General features: G+C 55.2%; 7 protein-coding genes across 7 annotated transcripts; 4 read left to right on the forward strand and 3 right to left on the reverse strand.

Moving 5' to 3' along the window:
• Window positions 1–9: 9 nt before the first annotated feature.
• BDY24DRAFT_382733 (zinc finger MYND domain-containing protein) lies at window positions 10–1583 on the reverse strand. Its single transcript, XM_076639568.1, has 6 exons — window positions 1318–1583; window positions 1186–1233; window positions 864–1115; window positions 397–786; window positions 287–314; window positions 10–165 (listed from the first exon to the last, which is right to left on the reverse strand). The coding sequence occupies exons 1-6, from the start codon at window positions 1495–1497 to the stop codon at window positions 107–109; spliced, it is 957 nt and encodes a 318-aa protein (XP_076498548.1). The 5' UTR covers window positions 1498–1583; the 3' UTR covers window positions 10–106.
• Window positions 1584–1799: 216 nt separating this feature from the next.
• On the forward strand, window positions 1800–3197 carry BDY24DRAFT_274794 (uncharacterized protein). Its single transcript, XM_076636926.1, has 5 exons — window positions 1800–1833; window positions 1909–2582; window positions 2647–2788; window positions 2875–2939; window positions 3012–3197. Exons 2-5 carry the CDS (start codon window positions 1956–1958, stop codon window positions 3111–3113), a joined length of 936 nt encoding a protein of 311 aa, XP_076498549.1. The 5' UTR covers window positions 1800–1833; window positions 1909–1955; the 3' UTR covers window positions 3114–3197.
• A 1-nt stretch (window position 3198) lies between these two features.
• On the forward strand, window positions 3199–7053 carry BDY24DRAFT_274799 (magnesium transporter NIPA-domain-containing protein). The gene is made up of 20 exons (XM_076636927.1): window positions 3199–3551; window positions 3740–3893; window positions 4040–4082; window positions 4177–4191; window positions 4270–4283; window positions 4381–4464; window positions 4549–4585; window positions 4706–4932; window positions 5037–5085; window positions 5179–5237; window positions 5335–5366; window positions 5442–5457; window positions 5521–5542; window positions 5619–5629; window positions 5709–5763; window positions 5841–5888; window positions 5956–6054; window positions 6138–6730; window positions 6790–6952; window positions 7048–7053. The coding sequence occupies exons 1-19, from the start codon at window positions 3472–3474 to the stop codon at window positions 6793–6795; spliced, it is 1644 nt and encodes a 547-aa protein (XP_076498550.1). The 5' UTR covers window positions 3199–3471; the 3' UTR covers window positions 6796–6952; window positions 7048–7053.
• A 747-nt stretch (window positions 7054–7800) lies between these two features.
• On the reverse strand, window positions 7801–9816 carry BDY24DRAFT_274842 (uncharacterized protein). Its single transcript, XM_076636928.1, has 3 exons — window positions 9595–9816; window positions 9112–9523; window positions 7801–8878 (listed from the first exon to the last, which is right to left on the reverse strand). Exons 1-3 carry the CDS (start codon window positions 9774–9776, stop codon window positions 7955–7957), a joined length of 1518 nt encoding a protein of 505 aa, XP_076498551.1. The 5' UTR covers window positions 9777–9816; the 3' UTR covers window positions 7801–7954.
• A 63-nt stretch (window positions 9817–9879) lies between these two features.
• BDY24DRAFT_274848 (flavin reductase family protein) lies at window positions 9880–10988 on the forward strand. Its single transcript, XM_076636929.1, has 2 exons — window positions 9880–10025; window positions 10126–10988. Exons 1-2 carry the CDS (start codon window positions 9954–9956, stop codon window positions 10843–10845), a joined length of 792 nt encoding a protein of 263 aa, XP_076498552.1. The 5' UTR covers window positions 9880–9953; the 3' UTR covers window positions 10846–10988.
• A 2810-nt stretch (window positions 10989–13798) lies between these two features.
• On the reverse strand, window positions 13799–17581 carry BDY24DRAFT_406360 (YAK1 family protein kinase; the record flags this gene model as incomplete). Its single annotated transcript, XM_076642703.1, has 8 exons — window positions 13799–15232; window positions 15324–15457; window positions 15593–15840; window positions 15982–16224; window positions 16336–16595; window positions 16717–16870; window positions 17007–17203; window positions 17444–17581. 8 exons carry the CDS (start codon window positions 17579–17581, stop codon window positions 13799–13801), a joined length of 2808 nt encoding a protein of 935 aa, XP_076498553.1.
• A 3702-nt stretch (window positions 17582–21283) lies between these two features.
• On the forward strand, window positions 21284–22781 carry BDY24DRAFT_382750 (uncharacterized protein). The gene is made up of 6 exons (XM_076639569.1): window positions 21284–21431; window positions 21508–21569; window positions 21659–21731; window positions 21824–22264; window positions 22354–22447; window positions 22576–22781. Exons 1-6 carry the CDS (start codon window positions 21291–21293, stop codon window positions 22719–22721), a joined length of 957 nt encoding a protein of 318 aa, XP_076498554.1. The 5' UTR covers window positions 21284–21290; the 3' UTR covers window positions 22722–22781.
• The last annotated feature ends 103 nt before the right edge of the window (window positions 22782–22884 follow it).

The following is a 22884-nucleotide window of genomic DNA, read 5'->3' on the forward strand; positions in this document are numbered from 1 at the left end:
CTGGAAAGATGATCAGAAATCTTCATGATCAAGATTGAACCCCGACGACGCGTCCAAACCAACCGAGCTTCTCCCCCTCCCTGACTCCTCTTCGACCAGCACCCCTTCACCAGATGGGAGTTCGGCAATTCTTCTTGTGAGTCTTCCAGTGAGCCTTCTGATGTTCTGCGAGCGAAGAAGGGTAGAGGGGAGAACGAAGGGGAGTCAGATTTCGGCGAGGACGAGATTCGAGACGACCAAAGGACGAGAACGGAGAAAAGTGAAGGTCTCGAGATTAGGGACGAACCAGTCGAGCAGTATCGTACTGCTTTACACTGAGAGAAAGGGAGAGCAGGTTCGAGAGTCAGCAAGCTGGAAGAGAAAAGAGAGGCAAGAAGACGCGCGCGTCGAACGTACTCGGCCGCAAGCCATCATCTCCACTCCCTTCTTCAACTTCCTGCAATTCCCATGATCTCTAGCTTCACACGTCCACCACGGCAACCTTGCTCTGACTCTGTCCCTGTTCTCCGCACAAGCCTTGTGCTCGCACTTCCCCTCGAGGACCGTCCTCAGCTCCACCACCTCCCGTTCCATGGTCCTCCAGCCCTGCAGATCTACAGCATCATTCGGAAGAATGGATAAAAGCTCTCGAAGATCTTCGATGTCGTCGAGGAGAGCGATTCCGGAGGTGGATTGGAGTTCGGGAGTGAAGGAGGTGGGAGGAGAGGAGAAGTAGATGAGGGACCGCACGGCGCGAAAAGCGGCGCAGAGACTGGCTCCTGGGTAAACTTCATAGGGCCAGTTGGGCTGCGAAGATGAAGAAGGTACATGGTCAAGAAGAGTGGAGGGGAGGGAAGGAAAAGAAGGGAGGAGAGATGACTTACGATCGAGTCGAGCATGGAGACGAACGCGCTGATCCACCCACTGAGAGATTGCATAGCGTGAACGAGGAGCGTCGAACCCTCGTCGTGTTCTCGGATGTATCGCAGGAGGTCTGGTTGTGAACTCAACGCCCAAAGGAGTCCGAAATAGTGTTGGTCGACTGAGGCGAAGCGAGGATCAACAGGAGTTTGGGGATTGGCTGCTAGACGGAACGCCTTGATAAAAACGGGCAGGTACGAGTGACAGAACTCAGCCTGGAAGCGAACCAAAAGAATAGAACAGTTGGCGAGGAAAGGAAGGAGGAGGTCACAGAGGAAGACGAACCATGAGCTCGCTTCTGCGAGGGTTCTCCATCTCGAACAGTTGATCCACCTGGATGGGAACAAGCAAAGGGACAGATGAAGTCAGCCTCGAGCTAAAATATACGACTGGGAACTAGGTAGAGGGTGTGCTCACTATCTTGCGCATCTCAGCGACTTTGCAGATGGAGGGGAGGAGAGAAGTAATGAGGTCTTCGACCTGGTCGGAAAGCAAGTCCTCGCGAATAATCTTCTCGTGGGCGATGAGACGAGGGTAGGAACCATCTGCGAGTCCGAAGTTGGTAGCGATCGTCGAGGAGGTGATTTCAGAGGACATGGAGATGGTCGAAGTTGAAGGGAACAAAGAGAACAAAGGGAGCAGGAGGGAGCTCTTCTTTTGGACTGTCCCTTTCCTTCTCCCTCCCCCCCTAACTTCGACATCCCATCCGCGACCAAATCTACAAAGCATCTCCCTCTCTCTCATACATCTTTTTCTTCTCATAGGTGAGTCTTTTTCACTCAGGGTTTCGAGGTTGGACTCTCTCTTGGAGTTGTAGAGTGGAGCCTCGAAGGGAAGGGAAGGTGCTGTCGGTTGAGCTCGAGCTCGAACGAGGTCCCTCCTTCGTCCCTCCAGAGGGCCAGACATCCGCTCTCCTTGGGGTTCAACATGCTGGTAGATAGAGCTGAGATCACCGAAGTCTTCGAGAGCTATAAGGCTGATCATGTATTCCTTCTCTCTGTCTTACAGCTCCACCTTCGTTCTCCTCCCTCCTCTCCTCCTCCCTTCCCTCCGCCATGCAGTCCTCTCCCTTCGCCTCCTACCCTCTCGGATCCATCCCTCCTCAAGCTTCCTCCTCCTACCTCCCTCAACAACAGCAGCAGCAGCAGCAGTACGGTCGTTCACCCTCAGGCTACCCTCAACCCAACTACGGCGTCGGCCCAGGAGGAGCTCCCCTCGGAATGAGCCAGCAGCAGCTCTCTCAACAAGCCATGATGATGCACCAGCAACAGCAGCAGCTCGCCGCTCAAGGCATGGGTCTCGGAGGACTGGGAGGGCTAGGGATGGGTGGACCAGGAGGATCAGTTGGAAACCTGCATCCTACTCAAATCGCTCAGCTTCAAAGCCAGTTCCTCGCCTCTCAACTCGCTGCACAACAGCAGCAGCACTCCCAGCACCAGCAGCAGCAAGGTCACCATCAGCAACCTCAGCAGGGAGGAGGAGGGTACGGGAACCATCCTATGTACGCTCAGCAGCAGTATCAGCAGCAGCAACAGCAACTCCAGCAGCATCAGCAACAGCAACAGCAGCAGCAGCATCACTCTCAGCACTCGTCGTCGAAGGATCAGAGGGAGGGAGGAGATCACCACCGAAGCAGTAGGAGTAGCAGGAAGTCGAAGGGAGCAGAGAGGACGTCAAATCCTGTGAGTACATCGTTCCTCTCTCCGCTCTGAGCTTGAAGCTGATCCAAGTCGCCATCGAAACTAGGCCGTCTTCAACGTCTCAGTCGAGTCGGAGGTCGAACCGATAGGAGACGACCTCGATGGAGTCACGGAGCGTTCACTTGCCATCGAACGATACAAGCTGAATCATGATCTGCTGGGAGAACTGTTCAACCCTGTACCTATCTGTGAGTATCGCTGCTCCCCGCCAAAACTCCTGCCTTTCGAGCTCAAGCTCACGCGTCCTTCCTCCCTCCCTCCCTCCCTCCTTCAGCCAAACTCCCCGAACCTCAATCCCTACCCTCCCTCTACACCATCTCCGACCTGGAAACTCGTCTGGTGAGTACCTTCTCTTTCATCATCATTTTTCGAGCTCGTCCTGACTCTCCCTCCCTCGTTGTTGTTGTTTAGGCCGCTCTGGAGGAATCGAACTCGAGCCTCGCCTCCGAGCTTGCGAGTCAGAGGAAGGAGGCGAAGGAAGGGTTCGAACGAGCTAGATCAACCGTTATGTGATCTCAGTCCCGTTTCTCCCATCTCAGAAAGAGAAAGAAAGCAGAAAAATCGCAGCTTTCAAAAGATCGATGACCCTGAATCTCAAACGAGCGACGCCCCTTTGTCGACCTCAACTCCCCTCCTCACCGCTTCCTTCCTTCCTTCAAACTCCCATCATCGCCCCAAACCTCAACCTATCAGCTCGCCAGCTCTTCCCCTAGTCTCTCGTGACATCCAACTCGCCTCATTTCTCTCTCTGTCTCTTCGCATCGCTTCCACCCTCTTGAAGCTCAGGTCAGCTTCGAAACGGCAACGACAACGTCCTCTTCCCGCAATCTCCTTCCTTCTTCTCCCTCCCTTCCGTTCACAGTAGACCGCCATGTCGAGCACCATCGCCTCAGCTTCCGCCTCAGCTTCGGCTTCCGCAGTAGCTGAGACTGCTCAGCCTGCTTCTTTCAAGTGAGTAGTTCTCGCTGTCTCAAAGGGGAGGGAGGGAGGGAAGGGAGCGAGCTCATCATTCGATCAATCCCCTCTCTCTCTCCCTCCCTTCTCGACTTTCCCCCAACTCTCGATATCTTGTAACCACCCTCCTCACGGGCCCATGCTGAAGTTCGATTCTCTTCGTGTTTCGTCTTTCGCCCTTCCAGAATCGTCGGTCTGATCCTCGCCATCATGTCCGGAGTCTTGATCGGAACCTCGTTCGTCGTCAAGAAGAAGGGACTGCTCAGAGCTCAGTCCAAGAGTGGAGCGGTAGCGGGAGAGGGACATGCGTATCTGAAGGATTGGATGTGGTGGCTTGGGGTGAGTTGCAGCAGACGAAGGAAGGGAGGGAGGAGAGGGGAGTGAGGGAGGGAAAGGGAGGAGGGAGAGTCGAGCTTTGAAGCTGACCTTGTTTTTTTTTCTCGTTGGGTTCGGTTTGTTGCTTTGTTGCGTTGTTGGGGACTTAGATGATCATGATGATCGTAGGAGAGATCTGTAACTTTGTTGCCTGTACGTCTGCCGTCGAACAATATGGGGAGAGGAGAGAGAGAGCGGTGCTTTGGAACCCAGTGGGCTGACCTTTTGTCTACTCGGCTCGTTCCAGATGCTTTCACGGAAGGTTGGTCTATCTCTCAATGTTCAGCTTTTGGCCACCTATAAAGACGAGGCTGACCTGTTCTTGAAATCCTTCTCGAAGCAATCCTCGTCACCGTTCGTACACGTCCTCCCTTTCTCTCGCTCCGGACCCCGTCTTCGCGTCCGTCATTTTGTCTGACCTGTTCATGTTGGTTGGGATTTGCTTTCCCAGCCGTTGGGAGCTTTGTCGGTAGTCGTTTGTGCGATCTTGTCGCACTTCTTCCTCAAGGAGAAGCTGTCGTTCTTCGGTTGGCTCGTGAGTTCTCGAGCTCGTTTCCTTGTGGCTTCTCTCGAGCTCGCACACTTTTCTGACCCTCTTTCTTCGTCATTGTACCGCCAGGGATGTGCTCTTTGCATCATTGGAGCCACGATCATTGGTCAGTCGAGATCCCTCGTGTTCTTTCTCTTCCTGTAACTCGTTCCGACGCGTCTTCGCGCCACACCGAAGCTCACTTTTCCCCTACCCTCCCCATTCACCCTTTCCCCTTCCTGTTCAGCTCTCAACTCTCCCGAACAACAATCCGTCACCCACATCCGACCCTTCATGGCCCTCTTCATCTCCCCTGGATTCCTCGTTTGGGCGTCTCTCTTGATTATCGCCGCCGTCTTCGCCATTTTCTACCTCGTTCCTCGCTACGGAAAGACCCACATGCTGGTCCATATCGGAATATGTTCGGTCATTGGAGGATTGTCGGTTTCGTGTACGCAAGGGCTGGGAGCTTCGGTGAGTCCAGAGGAAGGGAGAGGAGGAGGAAGGGAAACGAGAAGGTCGAACAGATCGAACTGACGCGCGTCCTGTTGTTGTTTATCGGAATGGGGTGAGTTTAGATTGTGACGAGTGTGCAGGGAGATAATCAAGTCACATACTGGTTCTTCTGTGAGTTTCGAGAGAATTCTCTGCGTCGATTTTCCTTCGTTCTCGACTTCGAGCTGACCCTTCTCTTTGCTTCCCTCTGTTCTCTCCTCTCAGGGTTCCTCTTCGTCTTCGTAATATTCACTCTCCTCACAGAGATCAACTACTTGAACAAGGTATGTACACTGACGTGGTCGAACTCCTTGGACTCGAGTGGTGGCTCGTCCCGACGCGTCTCGCTGACCTTTCCTCTTGCTTCCCTTTGAATCGCAGGCTCTGGAGCTATTCAACACCGCCATGGTTACGTGAGTGGCTGGTATCAGTTTGAAGCCGTTGTGTTGACCTCTCGCTGACTACTTCGACCTCTCTCTCCTCCACAGACCAACTTACTTCGTCGTGAGTCTTCCCGTCCCTTCGACTTCCCATCTAAGCCTGACCGACGCCTCTTCTTCTTTTCAGACCTTCACTACCTTCACCCTCGGTGAGTCAAGCTTGACGTCAGCCTTCGAGGAGACGAAACTGATGCGGATCTAACTTCTTTGCTCTTGCGTTCTCAGTCACGTCGATCGTTCGTCCCTCTTCTCTTTGCCTTCGATCCTTCTTCTTTCTGCATCTGACGGGCTTCGCTTCTTCGTGTACTCTTTTAGATCCTCTACAAGGGACTGAAAGCAACGCCCATTCAGCTCGTCACGATGTTCCTCGGTGAGCTCCTCTCGACGCGTCTCGGCTCGTCGCCCCTTTCGTCGAACTGACCTCGAGCTCTTCCTTCTTTCGTTCAGGCTTCATCGTCATCTGCGTCGGAATCACCATTCTCCAGATGAGCAAAGGTAAGCTGCATCTCTGCGTCGTTTTGATCCTGAACTCGAGCTGATCCTTGCCTCCTCGTCTTCTCAGTCGACCCCGAAACGCTCGTCACTCTGGATCGTCGCTCGACTCTGCTCCTCGCTGCTCAGAGACCTACCGAGACGGAAGAGAAGACGGGTATTGAGGATCGTGAGTCTGCCTTGTCCTATCTCGTTCGAAGACGCGTCGAAACTCGATCTCTGATCCGTCTTCTGTTCCTCCTCCCCTCGCAGCCTCAATGGACGCACTCCGAGGAGGCTACGTGATCGGATCCATCATGAGAGCTCGTTCTCGTCGAGCCAGCGTCAACACCAACGGAAGTGGTCGAGGACGAGTCAGCTCAACAGCCTTCAACCCGAACGATCCCTTCTCGTTGGGAATGACTCGATACCAGCTTTCAGATACTCCCTCGGGTCCCAACCAACCTTGGTCGAATCCCGACACCGACAAACCACCTTCGAACTCAAACTCCAACTACCTCTCTCCTCATGGAGCTCCAGCTCTAGGAGCTCCTCTTCGAAGCGGAACGTCGCTGAGGTTCGATCCGGAGGATACAGTTCATCGAGTTGGACGAGCAGGACATCCCGAGGAAGCTCAAACCTCGCATCAACTTCACTCGGAGATGCTCTCACCTCACTCGTCGTTCTCGAAAGGATCTCACTCGGATCATCACCCTCCAGCTGTCGGGACGTTCTCGTCGTCGTCAGATCAGGGAAACGAGGGAGAGGAGAGACGTGGAAGCAACAAGACGAGGTTCAACCTCTTCGGTCCTCGTCCACATGGATCGGAACCTCCTTTGCCTTTGTCTGCTCCTCCTGGTGGTCAGGTGAGTCGCCAAACTCGTTGTCTCTTCTTCGTCGAACTCGACTACACAAACCGATCTAGTACTGACTCGTTCTTTCCTCTCGCAGGGCCAGTTCGATCTCGATCCGGTGGTGGAGTACGACAGTCCGAATCGTTCTGCTTCTGTCGATATTGGGAACGGAGGATCGTCCTCGCCAACGAGCACGCTCAAGGGAAGGATGTCTCGTCAGCAGTCTTCGATACTGTAGGTCCCCAACCCCTCGTTTGTCGACCCGTCCTCTCTCGCTCTCTCGCTGAACGCGTCTCCCCTCTTTCCCTCTCTTTTCCTCCCTCCCTCAGCGGTGGTCGATCCTCCAAACCCAACGACGATCGGTCACGTCAAGGCTCGAAGGACACTCACCAGTATCCTCATCTCGCCAAGAAGGAGGAACGTCTACCGGAGCATGCTCAGGAACGAAGAGGCTTGGTGGACGGGTCGTCGGAAGAGGAGGACGAGGGCGAGGACGACTACCATGCAGAGGGATACGGGCCGTCGGGAGGGAGACATCTGCCGCAGGATAGTATGTAGGGAGGGAGATGTTTAGGTTGCTTTTCCATCTTTTTTCTCCACGACGACGATTCTTTGGGTTGATTGGACATTTTCTCGACCTTTCGCTTTTGCTCCCTGTTGGCTTCGCTTGCTTTTGCTTCTTCTCTCGTACGACTCAGTCTCTCTATTATGCTACTCTTCTTCGCCGTTGATCGACATGTCATGATTTTCCCTCTTTTTCGTAGCTTCGAGGAGAATCGGCGGCGCATCCTCGTCGAGAGTCGTTCAGACGCGTCCGTCCGTTCTCCTCCCTCTCCACGAGCCCCGACACCGAGGATCGCTCGTGAACACAAGGATAGGCATATACGTAAATCCTATAGGATCCAAACCTAGCTCCTCGACCCCGTAACCCTGAACCTTCGCTCCTCCAACCCCTTCTCCACCAGCACCTCCATCACCCAAGCCAACCCGACGACGCGTCTCCCGCCCTCTCCCTCCTCCTCCCTCCCTCGCTCAGCTATAGATATCATCCTCGTCAACCTCCATCGCTTCCACCCCACCGCCTTCTCCCTCCTCCTGCTCCTTCAACAACCTCCCAAGATGAACTTCTCTCCACTGTTCTCGCCCAAAACGAAACACAACCAAAGTCAGCTCTCTCGTCGCCCTCTCTCTTTCTCTCGTCCCTCCCTTTCCCTCCTTTTCCCACTCCTTATCAACTCAACGAGCGAGCCAACTCACCACAAGATACTTCTTCCACCCCCTCTCCACCCCTTCCTCCCCGATCTCAACCCCATCGATGTAACTCTTCCTCTCCCTCCTCCTCCTCCTCCCGCTCCCGCTCCCACCTCCTCCAACCTTCTTCACAGCTCCAGGCGTGAGCACCATCTCCTTCCCCTTCCCTTTATCCAGTCCAGTTTTCTTCCCACTCCCCAGCATCATCTCGTCCTCCTCCCCATCGCTCCCAAGCTCCTCGTCGTCGTCCTCAACGAACTTCCTCTTCGTCCCCGCCGCCATCGCAGCCGCTCGTCTCGATCCGCTTCGTCCTGTGGGAGTCTTCTCTCCCTCTTCTTCCTCGATCGGAACGGACTCTTCTCGACGGATCTGGCGTTTGAGAGGCGATCCAGCACCGGAGGGAGTGTGAGGTGCGGAGTGAGCGATTCGTCGGGAGGCTGTTGACGTTGGAGCTTGTTGGGGAGGTTGAGTTGGTTTGGTTGGAGTTTTGTTGATAGAGGGAGATGGAGGGTGGAGGGCTCGACGGGGTGGTGAGGAGGTAGACGAGGAAGAGGACGAAGCGGTGGGTTTGGTAGGAGTTGTGGTTGCTGAGGGACCAGCGTGGGAGGACGACGAAGGAGAGGGTTTGGTTGGAGTCGTTGGTCTTCGTGAAGGTGAGGTCAAAGTGGAGGAAGAAGCTGTAGCGTTGGTGGTGGCGGTAGTGGTGATCGTGGCAGAGGAAGCTGGAGGGTGAAGGGCTCGGACGGGGCGAGCGGAAGGCGAGGAGGTCGGGGGCTGGGAGGGTTTGGGTTTGGGAGGAGAGGAGGGTTTGACGTGAGGAGAAGCTGTTTTGATTTGGAGACGGAGTTCCGAGAGATGAGTATCGAGCAGCCGAAGAAGACGGCCGGTGGGGAGTTGAGGTGGTCGCAACTGAGGGAGGTGAGGAAAGGAGAGAGAGAAGATGGTCAGGACGCGTCGCGAGAAGGAGGGAGGAGGAAAGGGAGCTCGTTCGAGTTGAGACACCAGCTGAGCCATCGAAAGAGCTACTTCGACGCCCTCTGGTATGATTAGACGCCCAGCTACTACACGAGCCAGATTCCAACCCATCCGAAGCTTCCAACGAGCAAGAACCGGCACGAGATACGAGATACGAAGGAACTCACTCCCCAAGCTTCCATCACCCAACCCCAAATGCCTCTCATCTCCTGCTCCCCGTCCAGATCCACCAGTCTAGCCACCCCTTGCTCATCTCTCAACCTCTGCTTCACCGTCTCTGACCACTCTATAACCTTGTGAGGCAAATGCTCCTCCTCCAAACACTCTCTCGCGAGCTTGTGGAAGGAGACCTGAACTCGAAGTCGACTCGCACTCGCCGGCGAAGACCTCGCTCCTCCTGGTGATGGACGAGTTGGAGTCCTGGCCAAGGACGGGTTGGTTGCTGGAGATCCAGGGTTGGACGAGTTTGCAGCTTGAGCGATCACGATTCTACAGATGGTGAGCGCGTTGTTGAAGTGTTTGGGAGCGACGTTCGAGTTCTTTTGAGCGGTTTTGAGATCGAGTTCTTGCGTTTGGAGTCTGAGGATAACGGAGGATAGGCAAGATCAGAAGCTGTTCTATAAGAAGGTGATAGCGAGGGAGCTGCTCACCTTTCGCAAGCTAGTAGAGAAGCGATGGCAGGGAGGGCGAGTCTTCCGTTGTTGTCGAGCTGATGAGGTTTGTTGGGACCCGTTCGATCTCGAAGTTGAGAGAGTAACCCTGCAGCGACGTTGAGTAAGGATTGATTGGAGCCCAAGAAGGGAGCGAGTTCCTTCTCTGTACGAGTGGCCATTTGTCTTTAAGGGAAGGGAAGGGAGGAGAGCTGGTGGAAGTTGTTTGGAGGAGGGAAGGAGGTTTCGAGCTCGTCTTTTTCTTTCCTCCCTTCTCTCCAACCGCATCGACGCCTTTTCACCAGCTCCTTGTCCCTAGACTTCTACACGAGGATATACATCGGATTCAGACGCTCTAGATGCCCTACCCAAATCCCGCTTCCGCTTCTCTGGCCAACTCTCTCAAGGCTTTGATGCGAAGGGTTCCTCAAGTGAGCTCACCCTCTGTCCGATCCTCCCGATTCTTCGTTTCTTTCTTCTCTTGGTCTCCTTCCTGGACTGACTCGTATGCTTCTCTCGTACTCCTACTAGCCCGTCTCCATAGCAACCGTCTCCATCAACTCCCCTTACCCTCACTTCCACGGCGCAACGCTCTCCTCCCTGACCTCCATCTCCCTGGCCCCCTTACCTCTCCTCGCCTTTTCGATTCGACTCCCATCTCGTCTAGCGGGTGCTCTCGCTCAAACTCCACCACCATCTCGTCCAGAAGGATCGTCTACATCGGCTCCTCCACCAACCATCATCCTCCACTACCTCTCCTCCTCCCAAACGCCTCTAGCTGAAGCGTTCGCCAAAGCTCTTCCAGCCCCTCCCTCCTCCTCCTCGTCGTCGTCCAACTCAACGCCTCCTCCGGCCACTCCGTTCACTCTGTTCCCTCACTCTCCCTCCCAAGAAGGCATCCCCATCCTCCAAGGCTGCGTCGGAGCCGTTTCCTGTAGAATCCTAGGATCCATCCCTCTCAGCGAAAAGGGTTTGCTCGGAGTCGATTTTGGGATCGGCTCCCTCGTTGACGGCGAGGGGAGGGACGATCTGGGTGGGAAGAGCGAGAAGGCGGGTGGTCGAGCGGAAGCTACGTCGGAACTGTATATCGCGGAGGTGGTGAGGATGGAGGATTGCGTACAGGGAAGAGGAGCAGAGGGAGACTACGGCTTGCCGTTGGTTTATCACGATCAGAGGTACTGTGGGATTGGGACGGGGATGGGGAGGATGGGGAAGAAAGTTATTGAGGAGAGTGACGGAGGAGTTATATAGACGATGTGTTTTTAGATAGACTTTGGGAGCTTGAGAGGAGAAGAAACGGAACGAGACGAGATCGCGACGCGTGCTTGACCTTGTGTCGCTGCCGTCTATTTTGGGCGAAGACACCGGAGATCTCTCGGCCATTTACAGCTGACTCTTTGTTGTCCCTACCAGCCCCTCCGAGCTCTGTTCATCATCGATCTGCCCGCCCTCCTCGAATCGAACTGACAAGCGTCGTCCAAATCGCAATCGGTCATCTTTCTCTCCTCCCAGCCTTCCCAACTCCGTCCCATCTCCCTCCCAGCTCTCATCGACTCTCTCACTCTCGGATTGACCTCACACTAGCATGGTTGCCTCTTCAATCTCGCCGTCGTCTCGTCTCGTCTCTTCTCCCTCTTCCTCCTCCCCGCCTCTTCTCTTCCCCTCCTCGTTAAAGCTGGGAACGGACCTTTGGGAACCAACTGCTCAGCTCTCAACAACCGCCTCAATTCCAGTACTCACGCCTTCGTCGACGACTGCGACGCTAGAGGATGTGAGTTCACTCTTCTTCTCTGTTTCCCTCTTCTCTCGCGTCGACCTTGATTCAAGCCTTCGACGCTGACTCCTTCGTCCCTTCGTTTTCATAGACTGTGGAGGGACCAAATACCTGCTTAACAAAGCAGGGTCGAACGGACGAGTCCCCTTTCGGTTTCGCAGCTGGAGATATGCTTCCTCCTCTCTGTTCTTCTTCAGGAGAGTACTGCCCGTGAGTTTGCTCCCCTTTTCGCTCCGACGAGACTTCAAGCATGAGATAAGCTGACCTTCTGCTTCTCTTTATTGATCTTGGCGATGAAGAATCAGGCTGCCTTCCCATGCGTCAAGTCGGAGAGGCGTTTCGGTTGAATGGAGACGGTGCGTTCGACGCGTTTCGTTCTTTCCTCCTTCGAGGCTTCGACCACGAGCTCACTATGTTCTCTCCTTCCGTTCCTTAGAAGGGGCGATGGGAGAAGAGAGACATTCGAGGGTTGGGACGAGATGGACTTGAAGGAGAGGTCGAGGAACTCGATGAAGAGACGCGTTTCAGTCGTTTGAGGGTTTTGATTTCTTTTCGCCGCCTCCCTCTTCCTCCTTTCCTGTTCTCAGGAGAAAGGGGTCCTGATGCGAACGAGATTCAGTGACGTCGAGGGATAGGAGGAACGGGAGGAGCATCCGAGGAAAGAGAAAAAGCTCAACTTCGTCCACTTTCGTATCTTGGCCTTCAACCACATCTCTCCCTTTCTCCTCTTCTCCCCTCTTAAACCAAACCTCCAAACCCAAACCTCACCTTCAAGAACCTACTTCATCATGGCTGACACTGGAAGACAAAGTTTGTCGTCTCCTTCCACTTCCTCGCTGCTGTGAGAAAAGAGTCAGAGCTCATCTCTGTCTCATCATCTCCCTTCTTCTTCTTTGATCTCGCAGACCTCACCGACAAGGCCAAATCCGCCGCCACTCCGGAGGATACCAAGAGCTACGCCCAGCAGGGAGTCGACGGTCAGTGTGAAAGCGCGAAAATCATCCCTTCCTGAAGAAGAAGGAATGGGGAGAGGGAGAGAGGGAGCGAAGGGGTGCTTCAAGGAGGGCCTGCCTCCTTTTCGATCCTAGTACTGACTTTGTTTCTTCTCTCTCTTATGTTGCAGCTTTGAAAGGTGGGCTAGACTCCTTGGAATCAACCGTGCAGCCCGAGAGCTCAAAGGTACGTCCCTGGGACTTGAAGCGCTCAATCACGAGCCAAACCCCTCGGCCTCGCTTCGCTTCTTCATCTCTTCTCTCTCTTTTCTGATCTTTACTTTGACCCCTCTCTATCCACACTTCCAGAGCACTACTCAGAAGGTGAGTCACCGTCTACTTTTCCTACCTCTTCCTGTCTTCTCCTCGTCTCGACGACCTTCGAATTCGAAGCTCACGTCCTTTCGATTCCTTTTCTGCCTCAGGTCGGCGACACCGTCTCTGGAAACTCCAACGAGAACTCCTCTTCCCTCCTCGGCAAGGGACAGAACGAAGCCGGATCCATGGCCAACACCGCTGGAGGAATGGCCCAAGGAGCCTACGAAGCTGGTTCGTTCGCCTCTTCCTTCTCTTTCCCTGTCGTTGCTTGACTGACCTCTTCTCTCTTTCACTCGACCGTCTCACTTTAGCTACCAACGTCGCCTCCGACGTCACTGGGATCGGCAAGAAGTAGAGGAGTCGCCTCTTCGACCTCGTCGAGCCGTCGCGTCGTCGCGTCGTCTTCTTTTCCCCATCTCTCGTTGTAACGCGTTTTCTAGCTCGAAACGTTGATGAATGTCTCTCTTCTTACAAGGGGCTGATTCGGAAAGAGAATGAACCTGCTTGGCTTCTGAACTCGTGCGGAGAGTGGGTGAGTGACGAGAAGATGGGAGGAAGACGTCCACGAAACGACGCGTCCACCCACCTCATTCTCCTCTGACTCTCTCTCCTTTCAAGCACGACCCGGATCTTCTTCTCGAGCCCGTCTCTTTGAAGACCAGTACACCGTTCGGACTCGGAATGAAGAAAGAAAGAAAGAAAGACGACAGACGACGCGTTTCCCCGTTCTCTCCCTCTCTCTCCCTTCTTTCTTTCTTCCTTCTCATTCGCTCGAGAACGGGTCGTAATGCAGTAAGATTCAAACGTGTGAGAGGAGATAAGGGGAGGGTATGGATGAAGTGGGAAGAGGCTCGAACGCGTAACGTTACGAGACGAAACGATAGAGCCAAAAAAAAGAGAGAAAACGGAGGTCAGAAAGCGGACTCGTCAACAAGCCACCCACAACTCGAGCACTCCAACCCAGAACAAAATAAGACAGAGAGACGTAAGGAAATCAAGATATCGAAATCTAGAGCGGTAGAAATGAAACGAAAAACGAGCGAGCGTGTAAGAACGAAAACGAAACTGAAATCGAACCTCGTCCCTCCTCTTCCCCCAAACGAATCAACGAGGAAACCGCTCATCTCCACCCATCCAACGCTCCCGCCGACTTCTTCTTCTGCAGATGCTGCTGTTGCTGAGGCGAGGGCATGAACCCAAAGCTCGACTGAGCGTTCGGCGAGTTCGGAGACGTGCTCGATCCTCCTCCTCCGACGAAGGGGTTGTTCCTCTGTTGCTGCTGCTGCTGCTGTTGTTGTCCGTTGGGAAGTTGGTTGTAGCTCCTCGACGACGACGACGGTCCCCCTCCGAAGGATCCTCCACCCTGCGCAGGAATGAGCGGCTGAATGAGGGTTCCAAGTCCGTCTCGATGAGGGTCGTAGGCGTCGTACCCTGAGCCGGACGAGTTGTTGGAGGAGAGGAGGGGAGGTTGGTAGGAGGCGGAGTAGCGAGCGTTGTTCTGAGCTCCGATGGAGTAGGCTTGAGGGGGAGCTTGAGGGATGGAGTTGGGGGAGGGACTGGGGTCGTAACGATTGCTGGTGGGATCCGACGAACGACCGTCTCCTCCTCCCATGCTGACGTCTCGACTCATGGAGTGATCCCGAGCATGCTGATGAAGTTGACGACTCCGAGACGAGGACGATCCATCGTCGACGATGACGGTCATGGGCGGTGGAGGGAACTGGATCGGACCTCCTCCTCCTCCTCCAGAGTAACGAGCGTTCGACGACGGTCCCCACCCCAAACTCTCTGCCTGACCCTCCAAGAACTCGAGTTGAGGCCACGTCTGGTTGACCGAAGCTCTCTTCCCCGAAGATCCCTGAGCGTTCCTCCTCTCCCACTCCCTCATCATCTCCTCTCGGTTCATCACCGGCGTGAGAGCGCTCCTCCCTCCCTGGGACTGTTCGACTCCGAGGTTGGCTATCCGAGCGAGCTGAGGAGGGACGACGTCCATTTGACCGATGGTGTTGGCTCGATTCCGTCCTCCGGTAGGGAAGTAGGCGTTCGAAGGAGGGTTGGAAGGATGAGCTGCTGCTGGAGGAGGAAGGATGGCGCCCGTCGAGTTCCGGACCGAGTACGACGAAGGGATGAGACCTGACGAGGCTGATCCTCCTGAGACGCGTTGATGCTGCTGCTGCTGCTGCTGTTGACTGAGGTGGAGTTGCTGCTGCTGAGTCTGAGCTTGCTGGGTCTGGTACGCTCGTTGTTGCTGCTGCTGTTGATTGTACGACGCCGCCGACGAGTCGTCCGAAGGAGCGAAGGGATGACGGTAGGCGCTGGCTGCTGCCTGAGCTGCTTGTTGCTGAGCCGTGTAGGTCTGATGGTGAGCGAGCTGCTGGTTGTAGGTTGCTGCGTCCTGGTAGGCTCGAGGCGTCCGAGCCGCGGTGTTGACGACGAGTCCTCCGTAGGGTCGTTTGGGATCGACTGGAGCTTGCTGAGGTTGAGGAGGAGCGTGTTGTTGCTGCTGCTGCTGCTGCATCGACTCCGACTGATGAGCGGACTGAGCTCGACGAGGCTGGAAAGAACGAGGAGAGAAAAAGAGGAAGAGAGGTCAGAACGACGAGATGCGTCGATCGAAGAAGAAAGGAAAACGAGTCCCAACTCACATCGAAAGGTCCAACGAACTTCTCTCCCGTGATGAAGGGATGAAGCATCGCCTGCTGAGGAGACCACCTCTTGATGGGATCGAGGTTGAGAAGACCGAGGACGAAGTCCGTGAACGAAGCTCGAATCGCCATCTCTGTTTTCGCACGAACCGAGCAAAATCGGGTGAAAGTCAGCTCAGTTCCCATCGTCTCCTCTCTTCCTTCCGCGCCTAGAAGGTACAGAAAGGCCTCGAGAAGGGAAGCGGAACGAAAAAGAAAAAAAAACTCACCCTTATCGATGTCCGACGGCTTCGCTCCCTTCTTCGCGAAAGCGTACGTCTTGATGATCTCGGGCAGCGTCGAAGCCTTGAAGTACTGCTTGCTCGGCTGCTCGGTCGTGTTGTGTTCCTTGGAGTACTGCTCCATCGACTTGAGACGGAAGACGCGTCCTCCTCGACCGTAAGGATCCGGGTTGGGTTCCGAGACGAAGAACTCGTGGACCTGCTTGCCGTTCTCGAGGAGGTGGTTTGGTGGGAGTCTGGTGAAGGAAGAACGAAAGCAAGGTGCAAAGAGAAGGGAGAGGGAGAATCGGAAGAGAAGGTCAGAACGTCTTCGAGAGGCAAAGGGAGAGACGCGTCCGTTCCTCCTCTCGAAAGAAGACAAGAAGACAGAGACTCACCCAAGCATATCGATGATCCTCGAAAGTTGGTTGTACTCGCTCGTTCCAGGGAAAAGCGGCAGTCCGAGGAAGAGTTCGACGGCGATGCATCCGAGGGACCACATGTCGATCGCCGTCGAGTAAGGGAGACCGAGAAGGACTTCTGGCGACCGGTAGAATCGAGACTGGATGTAGGTGTAGACGGTCGAGTACTCGTGGCAGGCGGATCCGAAGTCGATGACTTTGATGTGAGGGGATTGGAGGCTGTGAAGGAACGAGCGAAGGAAGGGAAAGGAGGAAGGGAAGAGAGTCAGTTCGGCGCGTCTTCTTCTTCTCCCTCCCTCGTTCGAGAGAAAGAGCAGGAATCGAACTCACGACTTCAACAAGATGTTCTCGGGCTTCAAATCGCAATGGATCAACCTCGCCTCGTGCAGGACCGTGAGGGTATCGAGGAGCTGGGTCGTGAAGACCTTGACGAGCTGGGTGCTGAGTCCTCGGAACGAGTTCTGCTTGATGAGTTCGTAGAGGTTGGACGAGAGGCACTCGAAGACGAGGCAGAGGTGCTTGCAGTGGATGAAGTGGGTTCGCATTCGGAGGATGTTGTGGGTGTCGTGAGGGTCGCATTTGGTGTTGAGCTGCAGGACGAGAAGAAGACGAAAGGAAAGAAGTCAGTCGTCGTCTCCCTCTCTTCTGGCTTTCCTCCTCCCCTCCGCACCAACCCCCTCCCGCTCCCTCGTTTAGTTCCTATGCACTCACTTCATCCAGAATCGCCACCTCCATCATGCTCTGGTTGAAGTAAGCGGGCTTGTTCTTGATGACCTTGACGGCGACGACCTCGTTCGTCTTCATGTTCTGGCACTTGACGACCTGACCGAACGTTCCCTGACCCAGCACGTCGAGGATGAGGTATCTGCAGCAGCGAAACGGACAGAGCGAAGAAGAAGCAAAAAGTAGTGAAAGCGAAAGAACGTGGTCGGTCAGCTCTGGTTTCTCTTCTTCTCGTTGTCTCGTTTTCGAGCTTCGTTTCGAAGCTCCGCCGAACTCACTTGTGCCCCTCCTCCGTCCCCAACCAATCGTTGACATACAAGATGTAGTCGTTCTCCTCGTTGTCGTGACCGTCGTTGAGCACCCCTTTTGAGGGTTTCGTGAGGACGCGCCGAGGGTTGTGGGCGACCTCGTACCGGAAGGCAGGGTTGCAGGACGAGTAGGTTAGGGCGAGTTGAGAGGTCAGGGAGGTGAGGGGCTGTGGGGTGGGTGAAGGGTGGGCGGGAGAGGAGCAGGGTGAAGAGGAGAGAAGGAGGACGTGGGAGGGGTGCGAGGGAAGGAGACGGGAGAGATGGTCAGCTCTTCTTCGTTTCTTCGTCGTCTCGTTTCTCGTCCCCCTCCCATAACCCATCCCCGCTCCTTCAACCCTCCCAACTCCAACTACTCCCATCCCATCAATCCCAAAGCCCAACCCAAAGAAACGTGCTCAAGAACTCACACTCGCTCCTCCGTTCCCACTCCCACTCCCACCATTCACAAACACAGGCTTGACCTCCGCCAACCCCCTCACCTTCCTGAACCCCTCCTTCTGCTTCGCCTTCGGTGGTCCTGCTCCCTCCAACCCACCCATCGCCATCGCCTCCCTCGAATGAACCGGGTACAGCTGCTGAGCTTGAACCTGCGACGAGCCGTAGCTCATCCCCGTCGGCGATGGAGTCCCTCTCGTGTTGTAGGCTGAGCCTGGTGGAGGTAGGGAGTCGCCTTGAGGTGACGAGTACAACGAGGAGGAAGAAGGGTGGGGTTGGGTTTGAGGAGCGTAGGGTGAGGAGGAGGGTTGGGATTGGGAGGAGTAGGGTTGTTGAGCTGAGGAAGGAGGTGGTTGGAGAGGTTGAGGATGTTGAGGTGGGGCGTAAGGGTTGGATTGTTGCTGCTGGTACGAGGAGGAAGCGACCTGCTGCTGTTGCTGCTGGTACTGTTGCTGCTGTTGCTGAAGATGGGAGGAGGGAGATGGCGGCGGTGGTGGTTTCGAATTCGAGCTCGATCCGGCCGTGTAGGAGAGGGAGTGTTGAGGCAGAGCGGGTGGTCTCGGTAGCGGTGAGGTTCTCATCTCGACGTGCGGCGAAGGCAGAGGACTGTAGCTTTGGGACCAGTTGGTCGTCGACGAAGGAGAGTGACCGAGGTTGACGCTGGAGGAGGGATCGTAAGCTGCTGCTGAGGAAGAGGTGGAAGCTTGGTGCTGTTGCTGAGGGATGTAAGGATTCTGTGAAGGAGGTGGAGGTTGACCTAGGGAGTAGTGCTGTTGAGGTTGGTAGGAGGAGGAGGAGGAAGGTTGAGGTTGAGGTTGAGGTGGCGGAGGAGCAGGAGGACCCATCGATTGAGTTCGATTCGACGAGGACGAAGAGATGGATGGTGGTCCCATGAGGTTGTTGTTGTTGGTACGAGATCCTCCTCCTCCCGATAGACCTTGTTGAGAAGAGGAAGAAGGGAGCATCGAAACGGACATCAAGCCGGACGATCTGTCGTGACCGACTCCTCCTTCGAGCCCTCCTCCTCCCATCATCCCTCCTCCTCCTCCTCCTCCCTGGTAGAGATCCCCACCACCACCACCACCTCCTCCTCCTCCTCTCGCATATCCAGCTCCTCCGAAAGCTCCAGCGAGAGAATTCGAGTACTGCGAATGAAGCTGCCCTGCTCCTGCTCCTCCTCCATCTGACCACCCTCCTGATCGTTCCTCCCCACTACTCCCCAGCGCTCGTTCTACATCGTCGATATGATTCCCGAAAGGATCCTTCCTCCTCGCTCCTCCCAACGACGCACTCCTCGATAAACTGAACGAGGACGAGTTGTTGTTCGTATGCGAAGGAAGGAGATGTCCTCCGTCTTGGAGATGAAGGAGATGTTGCTGGTGATCCAGTCCAGCCGCAGGTCCTCCCGTGGACTGGCTCCCTCCGTAGAGAGTTGACGGCCTCTGCTGCTGCTGCGGAGCGTACATGGAAGTCGTTCGATTTGGATCTTGGGAGCGATAAGGGGAGGAGGGAGGAGGGCCGTGGGAGGAAGTTGGAGGTGGCGGAGGAGGAGCTGACGAGTAGTTGTTCGAGGAAGGAGAACCGTAAGGTGCTGGTGGAAGTTGACGGATGGAAGAGGAGGAGGAGGAAGAGAACTGAGGGAGGGAGTCGTCGTACCAGGAGCTGGGACGGCTCATCGAGGAGGGAGGCGAGAGGAGAGGAGGAAGGAAGGGAGGGAGGGAGGGAGATGGGAGGAGGAGGAGGTGGAGAGATTGAGCTCGTTCGAGTCGGTGCTCCTTTGGTCGAGGCGAGTTGATGCGAGGAGAGGACGTTGAGTAGAGAGGATCGAGCTGATTGGCGTTCCTCTGTTTCAAGGAAGGAGGGCAGGGGAGGGAGTCAAAGAAGACGTTGGAGGTCAACTCATCCTCGACTCAAACCAAGTCTCTCCGTCCTCCCCGCCGCAGGAACGGCCGACAGCGAACGTTCGGCTGCCTCGAGCATTTTTTTCTGTTCGAAGGTTTGCGTGGAAAGGAGTAAGTCCAGCAGCTGAGAAGGCTGACGAGAAAATCTTTCGAACGAACGCGACTGCGTTCCCTCTTCGCGTCCTCCGGCGATCTTTCACTCAACGCAACCTTGGAAAGGAAAGCTTGTCGAATCCCAAGTCCGTTGTCGCTCTCGCTGCTGATACAGCGTCTACTCAAGAGCTTGATGTTGTGGGAGAAGACCGCGCTTCGACAAAACCAATGCGTCTTCACTTTCAAAGCTTCACGCGGCGGATCGAACCGCGTCGTCGCCCTTGTTCTCTCTTCCTTCGCTCTCCTCCCTCAGCCTCAAGTGAAAGTCTACGTGTATGGTTCAACTCCATCAATCCTTACTCTACTTCTTGACAAATAAGAAAGTCTACCAGTCCAATACTCCGCTCTAAATCCAGCTCACCAACGCGACCAACGTCAACACTCGCTCCAAACCCAAACCCAAACTGCGAAGAGGACGCGACGAATGAGGCTGTCCGAGGAGGTGAGCTCGATACGGCTCCTTCTACGAAGGCTGAAGGAGCTGCGGTGGGTGCTAAGTCCGAGGAAGGCGAGGACGAGGGCAAGGAGGTAGCGTTGGGGAGGAGGGACGACGACGAGGGGAGGTGGGTTGGGCTCGTCGAAGAGGACGAGGCTGGTTGGGTGGAAGAGCACCGTGCCGAGGAGCTAGTGGGACTCGAGGGAGAGAGGGACAGCTCGATATGAGGCAAAAATATCCCAAAGGCATCGCAGGTGGATCCCAATTCTGCTCGCGTTCGCACGACGCGTCCAAACTCAAGAGTCAGCGAGCTCTCTTTCGTTCTCTCTCTCTCTCACACAAGTGAGTAGTTGGGGAACATAATGAGACTCACTATCCGTCTCCTTCTGAGCAACCTCCAAAATCGAAGGATCCAAGCTGGCCTGACAGCTCAAGCACGTTTGAAGAGGGAGAGGGTGCAGAAGCAGCTGGCGAGGGAGATGGACGCGTCTGTTTCGTCAAACCGACGAGCGAAGGAAACAAGAAGTCAGTCTGGGCTCTCAAAGAATGGAAAGAGAGAGAGAGAGGTTGGAGGAGGAAAGAGGAGGAAAGGGAAAGATGAGACTCACTCCCTGTCGTCGCATGTTCAACACAACTCGACGCGATATCCACTGCTTTCTGACACCCAGCGCAATCAGGGATGTCGAACTCGATTCCGAGGGATAGTCCGGCGAGTCGCTGGGGTAGTGCTGAAGAGGAGCGAGAGAGAAGGTGAGGGAGACGATGATGGAGACGAGGGGCGGAGTGGGCGAGGGCGAGGGAGGGCGAAAGGAGGAGGAGGTAAACGAGTGTGGTTGTTTCAAAGAGTGTGACGAGCATTCGAAGTGAGAGAAGAGGATTAGGCGAGAGGAGGAGGTATCATGAGAGGAGGGAGAGGGATGTGGTTGGAGGAGAAGTAGACGCGGAAGAGGGTGCCGAAGAAGATGAGATTTGAGCGCGGTAGAGAGGGAAGCGAGGAGAAGGGAGTGCCGGTAGATCGATATGGAAGTTGGGATGAGCTGTAATGAGGGAAGGAGAGAGAGAAGAGGAGAGGGAAAGGAGGCCGAGGTGAGCAGGCTCGACGAAGTCGATGGGTCCGAGTCCGAGGAGAACGTGGATGGCTCAAAGATAGAATCAGCGTTGATTCGATCTCGAGGCGATAGTCCCGGGCAAAGGCTACAGGCTTGGGAGCTCTACTCGAAGTTTTTCTTATGATGACTGTTGTGGTTGAGGGCGAGCGAAAAGAAGGAGCGTCACTTCGAATCGTCAACTTCGAGCTCCCTCGCCTCTCCTCCCTTTCCACCAACGACGATGAGCTACTCCCTCCAATCCAGCGACGAGCGCACTTCTCACAACAAAGTCAACCTCGGAAGGATCCTCTCTCGACTAGACAAGAACGTTAAAGCTGGAGTAGAAGGCAAGACCTGGTGGGAGGTCAGGAAGCTCAGCGAGGTCAGTCGAGTCGCCCCTTCCTTTCTTTAACAGAGCACCCTGAAGCTCATTCACTGCTCATTCTTCGCTCTCATAGGACGCCAAATACGCTCGACAGCTTCTCGATAGCGTTATCGCTGAGGAAGGAGATGCGCCTGGGTGAGTGGGAGAGCGAGCAGAGAGGAGGGGAAGGAGGGAGTTGAGCTCGGTGATGCTGACCTCGCTCCTCTTTCTTCTCCTCCCTACAGGACCAGCGATGCCTTCTCCAAGTTCGAATCCACCTTGAACAGGATCTCCATGTCTCTCATTCTCGCTCAACCAGTTCGTCTCGTCGCCTTGCCGTTCTCCAGCGACTTCCACGTCAACTTCGTTCGAGCTCACCCTCCTCTTCCTCCTTCCCTCCCTCCGTTCAGTCGCCTCCCTCCCTTCCTCTCACGCCCATCTACTCCTTCCCACCTCCACCAGCACCAACTAAAGCTCCCACTCCCTCACTCTCTTCCAGAGTCTCCTCCAACCCTCTCGAATCCATCATCCTCCCCTCTCAACCGAACGAGCCTCAACCAGATCTCATCCTGGGCGAATCAGCCCCGTCCTCCTCCGACCCTCTTCTTGCAGAGGACGACTCTTCAACCCACGTCTTCGCTTCAGCACTTCAGCAGTCCCACTCTCACTCGTCTCCTAAGATCCCTACGGCGACCTCGACGGAGAACGAGAAGAGCCATCAGCTCTTGGGTCCTCCGAGACCGAGGGAGGAGGTGCTGCAGCTTCAGAAGGAGAAGAGCGAGAACGAGAAGAGTGGGTTGATGGGATCGACGAGTAGACTGCATGATGAGTTGACCGAGCAGTTGGCTCAGGTGAGTCCTTCACACTTCGAGAGTAGGGAGGACGGAGGAAGAGAGAGGGCTGAGGGCTGACCTTCGTTCTTCCGTCTCGTTTCCTTCAGATGTCAACCCAACTCCGCAAGAACGCGCTTCACTTTTCCAACTCTCTGGAGGCAGAGAAACCTCTGCTCGAACAGGGTGCTTCTCTTCTCGAATGTACGTCTCTCCGTCCCGCTTCCGTCTCCCTTTCCTCGTTGACGTCGACGCGAAAGACCCGAACGCTCGAAACCCGTCACTCACACGCGCCCACTTCTTCCTTTCTTATTTTCCTTTTACTCTCACAGCCAACATCTCTCGCCTGACTGGATCGGCAGGTCGACTGGGAGCTGTTTCGACTTCCGGGAGGTCGAATACGTGGTTGGTGCTGGGAGCGTGTGCGGTGGTTACGTTGGCGTGGTTCTGGATGTACCTGATCATCAGAATGACCTAGGGTTACTGAGTGGGTATAGGGAGAAGCGTGGTAGGGTGGAGGGTGGGTGGTTTTACGATCTGATGACTTGAGTACGCGTCGAACGAGAGGGAGGGAGGAGAGTTTGGAGGAGGGAGGAGAGGGCACGGAGAAGGAAGTGATTACCCGATCGAAATTTTCTCGT

The sequence above is a fragment of the Mrakia frigida genome (assembly GCF_051309035.1).
Source record: "Mrakia frigida strain ATCC 22029 unplaced genomic scaffold BDY24scaffold_8, whole genome shotgun sequence".
Classification (NCBI taxonomy): domain Eukaryota; kingdom Fungi; phylum Basidiomycota; class Tremellomycetes; order Cystofilobasidiales; family Mrakiaceae; genus Mrakia; species Mrakia frigida.

What these genes read in the sequence shown, in the direction of transcription:
- BDY24DRAFT_274794 (XM_076636926.1), top strand. Translation starts at nt 1,956, where the DNA reads ATGCAGTCCTCTCCCTTCGCCTCCTACCCTCTCGGATCCATCCCTCCT. An exon ending in GTTCAACCCTGTACCTATCT is followed by an intron (nt 2,789 to 2,874) that starts GTGAGTATCGCT and finishes TCCCTCCTTCAG; the next exon opens with CCAAACTCCCCGAACCTCAA. An exon ending in CCGACCTGGAAACTCGTCTG is followed by an intron (nt 2,940 to 3,011) that starts GTGAGTACCTTC and finishes GTTGTTGTTTAG; the next exon opens with GCCGCTCTGGAGGAATCGAA.
- BDY24DRAFT_274842 (XM_076636928.1), bottom strand. Translation starts at nt 9,776, where the DNA reads ATGGCCACTCGTACAGAGAAGGAACTCGCTCCCTTCTTGGGCTCCAAT. An exon ending in TCTCTACTAGCTTGCGAAAG is followed by an intron (nt 9,524 to 9,594) that starts GTGAGCAGCTCC and finishes CGTTATCCTCAG; the next exon opens with ACTCCAAACGCAAGAACTCG. An exon ending in GGGTGATGGAAGCTTGGGGA is followed by an intron (nt 8,879 to 9,111) that starts GTGAGTTCCTTC and finishes CACCTCCCTCAG; the next exon opens with TTGCGACCACCTCAACTCCC.
- BDY24DRAFT_274848 (XM_076636929.1), top strand. Translation starts at nt 9,954, where the DNA reads ATGCCCTACCCAAATCCCGCTTCCGCTTCTCTGGCCAACTCTCTCAAG. An exon ending in TGATGCGAAGGGTTCCTCAA is followed by an intron (nt 10,026 to 10,125) that starts GTGAGCTCACCC and finishes TACTCCTACTAG; the next exon opens with CCCGTCTCCATAGCAACCGT.
- BDY24DRAFT_382733 (XM_076639568.1), bottom strand. Translation starts at nt 1,497, where the DNA reads ATGTCCTCTGAAATCACCTCCTCGACGATCGCTACCAACTTCGGACTC. An exon ending in CTCGCAGAAGCGAGCTCATG is followed by an intron (nt 1,116 to 1,185) that starts GTTCGTCTTCCT and finishes GTTCGCTTCCAG; the next exon opens with GCTGAGTTCTGTCACTCGTA. An exon ending in TCTCCATGCTCGACTCGATC is followed by an intron (nt 787 to 863) that starts GTAAGTCATCTC and finishes TCATCTTCGCAG; the next exon opens with CCCAACTGGCCCTATGAAGT.
- BDY24DRAFT_382750 (XM_076639569.1), top strand. Translation starts at nt 21,291, where the DNA reads ATGAGCTACTCCCTCCAATCCAGCGACGAGCGCACTTCTCACAACAAA. An exon ending in AGGTCAGGAAGCTCAGCGAG is followed by an intron (nt 21,432 to 21,507) that starts GTCAGTCGAGTC and finishes TCGCTCTCATAG; the next exon opens with GACGCCAAATACGCTCGACA. An exon ending in GAGGAAGGAGATGCGCCTGG is followed by an intron (nt 21,570 to 21,658) that starts GTGAGTGGGAGA and finishes TCCTCCCTACAG; the next exon opens with GACCAGCGATGCCTTCTCCA.
- BDY24DRAFT_274799 (XM_076636927.1), top strand. Translation starts at nt 3,472, where the DNA reads ATGTCGAGCACCATCGCCTCAGCTTCCGCCTCAGCTTCGGCTTCCGCA. An exon ending in AGATCAACTACTTGAACAAG is followed by an intron (nt 5,238 to 5,334) that starts GTATGTACACTG and finishes TTTGAATCGCAG; the next exon opens with GCTCTGGAGCTATTCAACAC. An exon ending in GCTCGTCACGATGTTCCTCG is followed by an intron (nt 5,764 to 5,840) that starts GTGAGCTCCTCT and finishes TCTTTCGTTCAG; the next exon opens with GCTTCATCGTCATCTGCGTC.